This window comes from Dermacentor variabilis, chromosome 4 (assembly GCF_050947875.1).
Source record: "Dermacentor variabilis isolate Ectoservices chromosome 4, ASM5094787v1, whole genome shotgun sequence".
In the NCBI taxonomy this organism is placed as follows: domain Eukaryota; kingdom Metazoa; phylum Arthropoda; class Arachnida; order Ixodida; family Ixodidae; genus Dermacentor; species Dermacentor variabilis.
In genome coordinates this window covers 138620828-138632920 of record NC_134571.1, presented here as the reverse complement: position 1 = coordinate 138632920, position 12093 = coordinate 138620828, and the positions used below count along the sequence as shown (strand labels likewise).

At 50.3% G+C, this 12093-nt stretch overlaps 1 protein-coding gene across 1 annotated transcript in view; it reads left to right on the top strand.

Moving 5' to 3' along the window:
• Positions 1-12093, top strand: part of LOC142578354 (solute carrier organic anion transporter family member 4C1-like) — an 84510-nt gene that overhangs the window by 18710 nt on the left and 53707 nt on the right. The window contains exons 3-4 of the mRNA XM_075687751.1: positions 670-916; positions 10070-11059. Of these exons, the coding sequence (XP_075543866.1) occupies positions 670-916; positions 10070-11059 (1237 nt within the window). The remainder of the gene's footprint in view (positions 1-669; positions 917-10069; positions 11060-12093) is intronic.

Below are 12093 nucleotides of genomic sequence, written 5' to 3'. Positions count from 1 at the left end.
CGAGTTCTATAATAAAGGAATAAAATTTATTAGGTGTGAGCTTGTTAATGAGATAACCAAACATTGCTTCATTGTCGTGAAAGTAATGCCTGCCTCTTCAAGTAATCCTCCTGTAAACACTCACTATAGCGCTAGTGCTTCTTAGGATTTTTTTCCAAAGCTTTTTTTATTCCAAAATGTAGTAATTAATTAACTCCGTCTTTATACCTACGAAGGCATCCTAAATTATTTCTAGCGTCGGGATCATATCGATAAACAAGAACTTAAAGATGCACGTTTATTCCATCTGATCTTTCCGCTTTCATTCCATACCCCTCGGTGGGGAGTATTACATAAGAGCAACGTGGGCCATATCAATACAATGCAAATACATTTAATACCATACCGACAAACCAAATCAAAATATATGATTAAATATAATGTTTTAACGCAGCAGTAAAGTGAACGCAGACCTTCTTATAGACGAAAACGTCGTAATTATTATCACAAAATGAAACCGTGTTATAAAACGCAGATGTCAAGTGGAAAAAAAAAAAGAGTGCCAAATATTGCCCTACGGGCGTGTGGACAAGTGGCTATCGGGCCTTTCTTGCTGACAACACGCGAGAAGTGTCGGCAGCACTAATACTTAATATCTCGAACTTATTTCTCTCGCCCTCTCTGTTCAAGCCGCAGAGCTGGGCCTCTTATCACCGCCCTCGAAGAAGCCGCACCACCGGCGAAAGCAAGACAACGAAGGCGGCACGCAGGTGGACAGCGGACAGCAGTCGCCCTCGGCGCAGGGAGGCGAAGAGCAGCCTGCCTCCGCCGCTGGCCCGAGCGAGCCACTGTCGCCGCTGTCTCCGGAAGGCCTCAAGCCATCCACGGCGCTCGTCCCTGTCGAAGAATCGGCCCCCTACGACGTCGCCGCTGCCAGGTGGGACACGAGATGTCTTCCTGCACGTCCGCGATTCCTCCTGCGCTGGTCTGTTTGCATGTCGAACTTTGAGCCCGTCCGGTGACGGTTATCCGTCGCACCGATTTGGGCGGCTCTGATGCGCCAGGCCGGCGAATCGGGTTCGCGCGGCAGGAGAGGGTATGTAGATCGAGGACGTGGCTTAGGTAGCCTCGCGTGGAGGCTGACGTACACCGCATCGAGAGAAAGGTAAAAAAAGGTGCCACGGCGACCAGCTTGTGCTCTGCCCCTCTCACTGGCGAAACTCACTCGTCGGAAGCAGCTTCCGGCTTATCTTGAAGGAAAGGGGTCGCGCCACGCGTGAACGCGGTTGTCTAGCATTATACCGTTTCGATGCGCTATCGTCTCGGTCATCTAGAAACGTCTTTTTTAAGATGAATTTAGGGAACGCAAGGCGCCGAATAGCGACTGCAGTCCTGCGTCCTCTGTTCGATATTCATCGCGCACTATACATTCCCGCCCGCTGCCGTGTAGCCCTACGTGCGTTCGGTGGGGGCACGTAGTCACAAGACATAGTGGCGGTACTCGGATATAAAAAGTTGCTGAAAATATGAATGCATGAGGAAGAACGGTTCATTCGGCCAACATGCGCTTTCGGCATGTAGCAATTCATCTGTTAATGATGGTAGCGAGTTGAGTGATCGGCGATCATGGAATCCAATTACACTAGTTATATGCTACTATTTGTACATCCCTCATCGTACATTCGAGAGCAGTCGGCGATGGTGGCATCGGACATGACCGTGATGACCCTTTCTCGCTTTTTAAAGTGTTCAGAAAGGTATACCGGTACCTACGTGGGAGTGATAACGTGACTGCAGCAGTGATAGTGAATGCTATCAGTGCCAATAGTAAAATAAAGCACGTGTGACAGTATATCAGGCTCTGGGATCTTTTTGTTAAATTAAATTGTAGGCCTTAGCGTCCCGAAGCTGGACAAAGGGTTATTGGGTACGCCATAGTGGAGGACATCCGGATAAGTTTTGACCAGCTGCAGTTCTTTAACCTGCACCCACTGCAATGTACACGAGCGTTTCTTATTTTTTTTCATTCAGCCCCATTGAAATGCAGCAGCCGCGGCCGGGTCGAACCCACGACCTCGGCTGCTCGGCAGTGGAACGCACTAACCACTGGACTACCGGGCGATAACTGTACGGTCGCTTTGTGCACTGCGTGTGTTACTAATTGAGTGGTGACAGGCACCGCATTCCCCGTCAAAATTACGCACAGAGTTGTTAAAGAAACGTTTAACTAACGAAGGTTTGCCCAAATGAAAAGAATCTTCAGTCGACCATCCCATGAACTGCTCGCGCTTTAAGCATTAAATTTCTCGGTATAGTTTAGAACGCCCGTGGCCTCTGAGATTGGGCCGGAACACCGCGCACCGCTGCTATATCAGAGATCATCACACACCACGTTCACCTGGCCTGCTGACGGCTAGATAACACTGCAAGAGCAATCGCCTTGTAAGGAGCCTTAATACGCACACATGCTTACACGCTGACTTATTCCAGAAAAGCGAATGCTTGTGCGGGACCAACGCTAGCGGTTACCGAGTTTTATCTGAGTCACGGTTAGGGTTACCAACTGGCGGACCGCCATTTTGAGTCTCAAACATCGCCAAATTAAGCGGAAAGTTTAGCCCATAGCGTAGGCGGGAGTATGAAGTATCCCTGTGGTCTTGAGGCGGACGGATCACGCACAAGACATGCTGGACTGCTTTCAAGAGGGACCCAAATAAGTAGCCCTGAGGCGTTTCATTTTCTATTATACTGATGCTTCGACAATGGGTCGGCACAGTCGTACTCTGCTAGTCGACGCCTGTTGATAGGGCATTTCCTAAGCATCGAGACGCGAGTTCAGAGCTGCGTGTGCTGTTCAGGATGAACGAAGAGATGGACTGGCACCGACGACGAAGACGATGACGACGACTTGGGAGTGAGTGTCAGCGTAATGATTTAACGACGCGCAGACGGGCGGACAATGCAAATAGTTTCGTGCTCCTAACTGCTGCCTCAGTGAGAACGTCTCCCTAAATACCGCGCAAACTGCAATGTGTTCATCGTTGCGCTGGCGGTCATCGTCAAGCCTATGTCATTACTGTGCACAGGCACGTACCCAGAGGGGGGCCCGGGGGGGCCCGCCCCCCCCCCCTGTCCGCCCACGCCACCACTCCTCACACACATTCCTAAAGCGCCGACAAATCAATCGACTCGGCGGTCAACAAGTTGCTGCCTTTTACAGCGAAAGCAGTGTATGACTAACTTCCGTAGTGTCTTCCACATCATCATGTGGGCCGATCCTGGTGATAGTGCAAAAAGGGTCCAAGATCAATGGCACATACGCCTGAACTCGGGAAGCTATAACGCGCCCTTCGGAATCTTCGGGATAGGCGCACGTATGGGGAGTGCTTAACGCCTGCTTCACCTCCGCCGCGGGTGGGCCCGGCATAGCACTACGTTCGGCATAGACCCACGAATGGGGAGTGCTTAACGCCTGGTTCACCTCCGCCGCGGGTGGACCCGGCATAGCACTACGTTAGGGATGGACACACGCATGGGGAGTGCTTAACGCCTGCTTCACCTCCGCCGCCGGTGGGCCCGGTATTGCAATATCTTCGGCACGTACCAACGTATGAGGAGAGCTTAACGCCTGCTTCACCTTCGCCGGGGGTATGCCTGGCATTGCATTACCTTCGGGATGTACCCACACATGGGGAGTGCTTAACGCCTGCTTCACCTCCGCCGCGGGTGGGCCCGGCATAGCACTACGTTCGGGATGGACCCACGCATGGGGAGTGCTTAACGCCTGCTTCACCTCCGCCGCCGGTGGGCCCGGTATTGCAATATCTTCGGCACGTACCAACGTATGAGGAGAGCTTAACGCCTGCTTCACCTTCGCCGGGGGTATGCCTGGCATTGCATTACCTTCGGGATGTGCCCACACATGGGGAGTGCTTAACGCCTGCTTCACCTCCGCCGCGGGTGGGCCCGGCATAGCACTACGTTCGGGATGGACCCACGCATGGGCCCGCACCGCCGCCGGTGGGCCCGGTATTGCAATATCTTCGGCACGTACCAACGTATGAGGAGAGCTTAACGCCTGCTTCACCTTCGCCGGGGGTATGCCTGGCATTGCATTACCTTCGGGATGTGCCCACACATGGGGAGTGCTTAACGCCTGCTTCACCTTTGCCACGGGTGGGCCCGGTATTGCAATATCTTCGGGATCGGCCTATACGTATGGGGAGTTCTTAATACCTGCTTCACCTCCGCCGGGGGTCTGCCCGGTGTTGCACTATCTTCGGGAGCGGCCCACGTATGGGGGGTGCTTAACGCCTGCTTCACCTCCGCCGCTGGTCGGTCCGATATTGCACTATCTTCAGGCCGACCCGCAGCGGAGGTGAAACACTTTGCTTTTCGTTTGAGAGCTTTGACTCTCGTCAGCTTTCGCTGCCATTCCATCTTTACAGAGTGGAATGGTTGTCAAGTTTTTCACTCCTTTTGGATGGCGGTAGTTATCGGCATCTCTTGTGGTGTGGAGGCCAGTTTTCTGATCGATTCGGTGCCCGCGTGATTAACTCAAGATGAATTCAGTTGTCACCATCTATTGCAGCAGGCAGGGCTTAGTTCATTGTTTTAATTGCAATATTTTATTTTATTTATAATGCCCAACACAATTTGTATGTCACCATCTATTCAACGATCACACGCATCGCTGGTGCTTCGTTAGTTCAACCTTCTTTGTTTAGACTGATCCAGGGGCCAGGAAAGGGACTCTGTTCATAGTCAGCTGGTCTGTATGCACGCGGAAAGAGTTGTGGCCGGAGAAAACGCCAGTTGCATTTAACTTTTCCCTTTGCTTCATTATTTCCTCGAGTGATGGCTCGCCGCGACGCTGGCAGATCCTCGGAACATATATCAGCGATATGGGTTAGATAAGATGGAAAATAAAATATTGCGAAACAGCGTCCATCATCAGACTCTGCAGTAACCGTTCAACCCATAAGCGATATGACTGGCACCCCTTACCTCGTCTGTTTCTTCCCTAATTGTACAGCTCTTGTCGTGCAAAATTGGCAACTGGAAACAAGAGTCGCAAGGAGATGAGAAATTAAGCGATCTACTAATGGAGAAAGCCAAGGCAACAGCCAAACAGGGAGGAAAAGGAAAAATTCTTTCTGAAAATAATTGATGGATCAACGTCTTTTTATTTAAAAAGGAAGTAGAGAAAACGCCACCGTAAGTAGAGAATAATTCCGTGTGTTTTGAATGACTATTCTACAGTTATCAATCGAGCAGCCTGATGTAGCCATTTTCCTGCTGTGCTAATAGGGGAGTTTTTCTAACCTTCCGCGGTGGGCGCAGTACGTCTAGAACCACACCGTCCTGCGCTCTACGCGGTTCTACGGGACTGGTGACCACGCATTGTTACGCAACTTGCCAAATAACAACACGAGTCGGTTTTCGCACTTGGTAGAGCAGTAAAGGAGGGATCCAAAAGAACTGTGGTTGTTCCGCAAATATACATTTCTCTATAATTCTTCCAGAAATAATTCGAAAAATGCTACTACAGATCTTTATTTTGCCCTTTCGGTGGTTTAATTTGTTCTTGGCAAGGTTCTTCCTGCGCATCTTTCATGCGTGAGTCCATTTGATGTGATTCTTTGTTTGCCAAGTAAACAAGAGGTGTATCTCACACGCGTATACCTGTGAGATACACGTTATTTCAATTCTCTTTTGCGGGTTTACGCGTCTTTATGGCGAATGGTGGGCATTAGCGAAAGTACCCTCCCCCTCATTTGCATAGAAAAGTTACCTTGGGTTGCCCCCCCCCCCCCCGAAAAAAAATCTGCGTACGTGCGTGACTGTGCAGTTGCCAGCAGGCGACTTCGGCTCCAGCCGCACCCCTGTCATGAAGATAACTGCCCACCACCCTGACAAGGCGGCTTAACTATACACGCTCACATTGCGAACAATCCAAGTCTCAGATAACCGGCTTATATGGCGAACCAGTGCTGGCCAGAAGGCACTACGACATTACAAGCGCGAAACTTATGCTGCTACAGGTCCGGCAGAGAAGCCAGTAAAGTGGCACGAAAAATTCGAACGATAACAGACGCACGGCTGTAATAACGTCCCGCTTCGCCCCATGCGTCTAGGCAAGCTCTGTTTATGGCCATGCGCTTTGCAAGCAGTGCGTGTATTCTTGCATTCTATCACGTCAGTGCCCAGTCAGGTCAAAAACTGAACACGTGACTCAATACTGGAGATAAGTTTGCCGAGGGGAAAGCGCAGCATGCGCTACTGAAAACTGTCTTCTCCGTTCGCTAGGCTGTGTTACGGCGCTAGTTGCCCATAGATACAGTATCTTGATTCGGAACAGTGCCGACAGACTCTGTTATAGTGGTGTCTGTTCAAGTATTTTGGAGGCTGCAACAGGCAAAACTGTAGCAGACGAGGGCGACGTAGTGTGCATTGCAGAGTTGGAGACAACGCTGTGACAGTCTGCTGCTGTAGTGGAAAATAATTTTAGCGTCAGAGAAATCGCTGTTTTTTTCTCTTTTTTTCTTTCTTAATGTGTCGTATATAGGCCCTTGCCTGAGCATGTCTTTTTTTTTTTGCTTTTTTGTGTTGTTGTTTGACACAGACGTTTGGTGTGCCTTCGTTAAGCAGGGGCCCTATAACGTAAAACTATTGCAATGTGTTTTTATTCCAAGCTCCTGGCGTCAAATTTGCGTAACCACCGACGCAAGCACCAGGCGGTCACCCGCAGGGTTGTCTGAACAGACCAATCAAACGCTCTCCTCGTTCATAGGAGGTCACTTTTGTTTGCTTAAAAAACGAATAACATTGCCTACAGTGAGCAGCTTGTCGCATCTAGGTGGCTGACAAGATGCGAGGAGAACGCTCAAGTGGAGAGGGCTTCGACGGGGCCGAGCCTCTGCACTGAAAATGGATAACCGGGCGAAGAGGGTGGTGCCGGCGTCTGCGATTGGTCCGCTTTCCCTTACTTAGCTTGGGGTGGCTGGTCGAAAATTATGGCGGCATGCAACGGAAGTTTAAGAATGACGCTAAAACGGATCCTCAACAAAGAAGAGTTGGCAGAACGAGGTCGTAAACGTGCCGAAAGTGCTCGAAAACGTTACGTCGCCACGCAAGAAGTTTTATTATACGCAAAGAAACCCATGCTCTCCGGCAGGTGCGAGTAGCCAGCGCCTGAGCGATCGGCGGCAGCCATCTTTTAGTCCTTTCGGAACGGGGAAGCCTGCGGCTATTCAGAACAAAATTCTGTTTTGTTCGGTATATTAATGCATTTTTAATGCGCACACGTCACTTTGACGCGGTGAGTTTCCGCGTTTTTGTGACGTCGTGTGCCAGGCAGGTGAAGTGGGTGCCCCCCGAAAACTTTTGACCGATAGCCGGGGGCTAATGGCGAAAAGACGTCGAATCAGAAATAACTGTTTTTGTTTTTACGGTCAAATCATGCGTAATGAGTGTGTACACATCATACCAGATGGGGAGGTATCGCGGTTTTCGTGACGTCGCGTGACAGACAGGTGAAGTGGGGGTGGTCCACAAAAGTGTTTGACCAATCGTGGAGGGCTGATAGCAGAACAGGAATAGAAAAGTTTGCAATAGCTTTACGTTATAGCGCCCCAGATTCTCCTTGCTGGCTAGAAAAAAAAAATGAGTGGGCCGATGTTGCATATGTGAATGGGCGGCATCCCTTTATTCTTGGTTTCATATTTCGGAGACATCTAAAAAATAATGAAGATACGCCTGCATGGCCCACGGGCGCGCGTTGCGGATAAAGCCAAAGAAATATATGTATGAGCAGATGTCGCAAAAACATCTATTGCAAAATTCTTACTAATAAAAAAAACAAAATCTGTAGTAAGTTAAGTAATAAGTTATAAGTTGAGTTATAAGTAAAGTAATAAGAAATAAAATAATTAAAGTCAGACACGCAGAAAAAATAATGCGATGACACAGGTGAGTTCGGCTATGCAGCGTCATGTTTTCGCCGGTAAACAGTGCAGTATAGGCATTACAGGCACTGGGTTGAACGGCAGTCTCAAGACGGACGTCGCACCCGCCTTCAGGTTGCAGTGCCGCACAGCCACAGACACCTACCCACACGCACGCACGCACGCACGCACGCACGCACGCACGCACGCACGCACGCGGTGCAAAGGTCTGTCGTTTTCGAACGCCATTATGAAGCCCGCCGCTCGTGGCTGGAATATTCCAGGATGGACCTGAACCAAGGACCCTGCGAGGAACACACTGGTCCGAAAATTGCTCACAATAGGTGCATGACGCAAAGCTTAAAACGGGTAACACTTCTGAGCGGCTACTATAGGTCTTACCGGTTGTGTTTACTAAAATGCTAGATCCGACTCCCCAACCTTCGATTCGTTCAGGCTGACCGCTGCGTAAAACTTCAGAGGCCAGCGCTCTTGCTCGCAGTTTACCTCTTACGTGCGCGCTGTGAAGAGCCCGCTCGTTGTCCGGCGTAGTTCGCACTTTACCATCAGAAGGCTGTGCTAAAAGAAAGAAACCGCACACATGACGGTGCAACGTAATATATCATCGACGATAAAATCAAACTAGATGGCGGAGCATTGTGCGGGCTGGAGCGATTGCCGCGATTGCCGACCGGGCCCACGGGCCGTGCTCGAGCCGAGTAAGCAAGTTTGGGGTAGGGCTTGAACCACCGTGGCTTGAACCTATCGGAGCTTCGTGTCAGGCTTGGGGTTCAGTTAGGCCCCTAATAAGGCCCGGCTATATTATTCGCAACGTCGCAAGGTTGTGGACTGTAAAAATTGTAGCCCTTGTAGAATTTAGTGGCAGTGGCACTTGTGGGCCTACGGGAAAGCAGCAGCATGCAGGCCCACGGCGCAGTAGTGATACACTCTACCAGTAAGCGCCCCCCCCCCCTCAATATGTTTTTATTCCAATCTCCTGACCTCAAATTTACGCGACCGCCGACGCAAAAATCGGACGGTGATCAGCAGCGTTGCCTGAACAGCCCAATCTAATACTCCCCTCATTTATATGAGGTCACTTTGCTTTCAAAACGAATGACATTGGCAACATTTAGCAGTTTTTCTTATCTTATTGGCTGACAAGAGGCGAGGAGCACGCTCAAGTGGAGAGGGTTTCGATGGGGCCGAATCAGCGTTAATGAACAAGTAAGACGTCTTCATGCAGAAAAGGAAGCAGCTTTGTCTGCTCTGGACAAGCACTGCGCTTAACAACCCACATGTTAACAGGAAAGTAGGCAAAGCCGAACTTCACGAATACGAAACACGTATTACGACACACGAATACTTAAATTGCAGAATGAAAAAAAATTTTAATGAGGCTATATAAAGCAATAAAATTCCTAGTTACACGTGACAATATTGTCGTACATGAGCGCTACTCTTATGTTACATGTTACAGTAGAACTACCGGTAGTGTGTTACGAAACCCAGCTAACAAATAGAAAAGCGTATTTCAATTTACATTCCCGGTAATGTTATTCGCTCGACTTCTAGCATTGTACTTTGCAATGGTTCTTCGGCATTCAAGAATGGGATAAAATTGTTAGCGGTGTGTAGTCATCTAGGACTTCGCTGTGTATTCCTGTACAACTATCTTGGCAAATGTAGTAAGGTTGTTCATATAACCTACGTACGTGCATAAGAAACAAAGAATGCATTTTTTCTTCCTTTTGTTACCACTTTTCAGCGAAAATTCCAGTGGAAAACCTGAAAGTATATCTGTCTATAACAAATAATCTGTGTGTGGCTGGTACACCTTTGCGATGACCAAGAACAGGACCATGCTTCGTTTAGGCTCAAAGGCTAACTGGGCGAACTGGGCCGGGCTGGGCACGGGACAGGTTCGGGCGGGCTAGCGCATTGTATTTCCGGGATAAGGCGTGATCCTAGGCCAGAAAAAAGAAACGGTTCATGCAGTGCTCTGCTGCATGCAGCACGAAAACACCGCGAAGCTGCAGTTATAGATTGATCGGTTTAAGCCGCGGTGCGTGGTCTCTCACAGTGCTGCTCATTGCTACTTCTGAGTGTCGGATAAATTTTAAACTATGATCTTTCGTAAACAGGACCGATGGCACCGCTGAAGGCGGCAAGGACGAGGCTGAAGTTAGGCCTGTAAGTCCAACGTCGGGGCCAGCGGCTCCGACTCAAACGGCCCACGCCAAGGGCACCGCGACCGCAGACGTGAGCGCCACCGGCGCGGGCATCGAGCGGGCGAAAAAGAAACACGGCAAGAAAAAGCGCGGCAAAGGCGCAGAAGTCGAGGCGCCTTTGCCTGATCAAGTCGTGTCGTCGTCTACCCCGCTGAGCCCGCTGAGCCCGCTGAGCCCGGAAGATGGCGGGGCGCCACAGTCTGGCCTTTCCAGACCGCTCAGCGAGGAGCTGTTGCCACCGAAGGACACGCTCTCGTCCCCCGAAGCGCCGGCCCAGCAGTCGCTCTCCACCGATCAGCCGGCTTCGACCTCGGAACCCCTGTCTCCGGAGGGGGCCGCTGCCAAAGAGACCGGAAAGGAGGACACCGCCATGCAGCACGGCGAAGTGCTGGTCCCGCATGATGCAATGCCTTCGGACTCAAAGGACGCGAAGGCGCCGAAGGAAGAAGCTGCGGATGTGGTGGCGGCACGGGAGAGGCGGGAGACCTTGTGCGGAGTGCGTGGCGTCTACCCGGACTTCCTGCAGAAGTACAGGACGCCCCGCTGCGCGCTGACGGTGCTGTGCCTGGTGTCGTTCACGCGCAGCTTCTCCATGACCGGCGTCATGATGGTGGTGCTGCCGACGCTCGAGCGGCGCTACCAGCTCAAGGGCTACGAGAGCGGCATGATCCTGAGCAGCAACGACGTGGCCAGCTGCCTGACTATGCTGCCCGTGGCCTTCCTGGCCACGCAGCGTAACAAGCCGCTCTTCATCGGCTACGGCATCGCCACCATGGGGCTGGGCAACTTGGTCGTGGCGATGGTCCACTTCCTGTCGCCGTCCTATCAGCTGGCGTCTGCCGGGAGCGACTTGTGCCCAATGACAGACGTCGGGTCGTCGTGCACAAAGTCCGGAAGCGTCAGGTGCGTAGTCCAGGGAAGACAAAAGGTGCGCTTGGTTTTTTTACTTTAAGAGGGTCCGGAATCGAACTATAGTTGGTACCGATTCATAGCTAAAGAAGGGTGCGAAATAATACCTGGACAAGAAACACGACGCTCGATCGTCCTGTGTCGTCTTTGTTGTCCTAGTGCTTCGGTGCTGATTTGTACGTATTTTTGCATTACCTTTATGCGCTGTACGTACACCAGGAGAAATGCAATATTAAGGTACGGCGCAATAAAAGCGGAGGACAGGGCAAGGGTTTCCCGCGCCCGCTTTGCTGTTTCTTATTTCGTTACGCAATCCAACTTTATCGAGCGTATTCCCTGTTAGTGTGATGATTCAGCGTTTTAATGCTTGTGAATGGTAATCTTCGGTTGGTTTGGTGAAAACATTACATAATGGTGGGGTTAAGTTATCATTCTTAAGCAAACAACGTTAACTGGAAAACGCGAAAGTATGCTGGCTCGCTATAGCGCGTACCGTTCATTGTTCTTGAACTGTGAAAATACAATGCTTCACAAGTAAACACAAAGTTGATATACCGCACATCTCCCTCCCTTGTTGAATTTCCTGACTCATGCGCTGTGTGGCTAACTGAAGCACGTTTGTAAAGCCGCGGCTTGTCCTGCTCACGCATGCTTGTACACGTTACGGAAAAGAAGTAACCGATCACAATTACAATAATTATTTGATTAGGATGCAATTGATTACCGTTACCAATTACTGCCCCACGAAAGTAACTGAAAGATTGCTCAACAGTAGTCGATTGCTTCTGCGTTACTTCCCTCATAGTAAACGGATCGAGCTGGCCTGGCCCTTTCAGTGCTTCCTCTGCAGCCATCGCTTAAAAAAAATCGCTGACCGTCACCCTTCGTTTTTGTTTTGAAGAAATCAGCAACGGCACTAAAAACTTGCTCGAGGAGGAAAAAGATAGGGTAGCTTGATATCACGCGCTGGTGGGTAGGCCGGTGTTGTGACGTATACGGAACTTGCGCAAATAATTGGGGTTACTCAG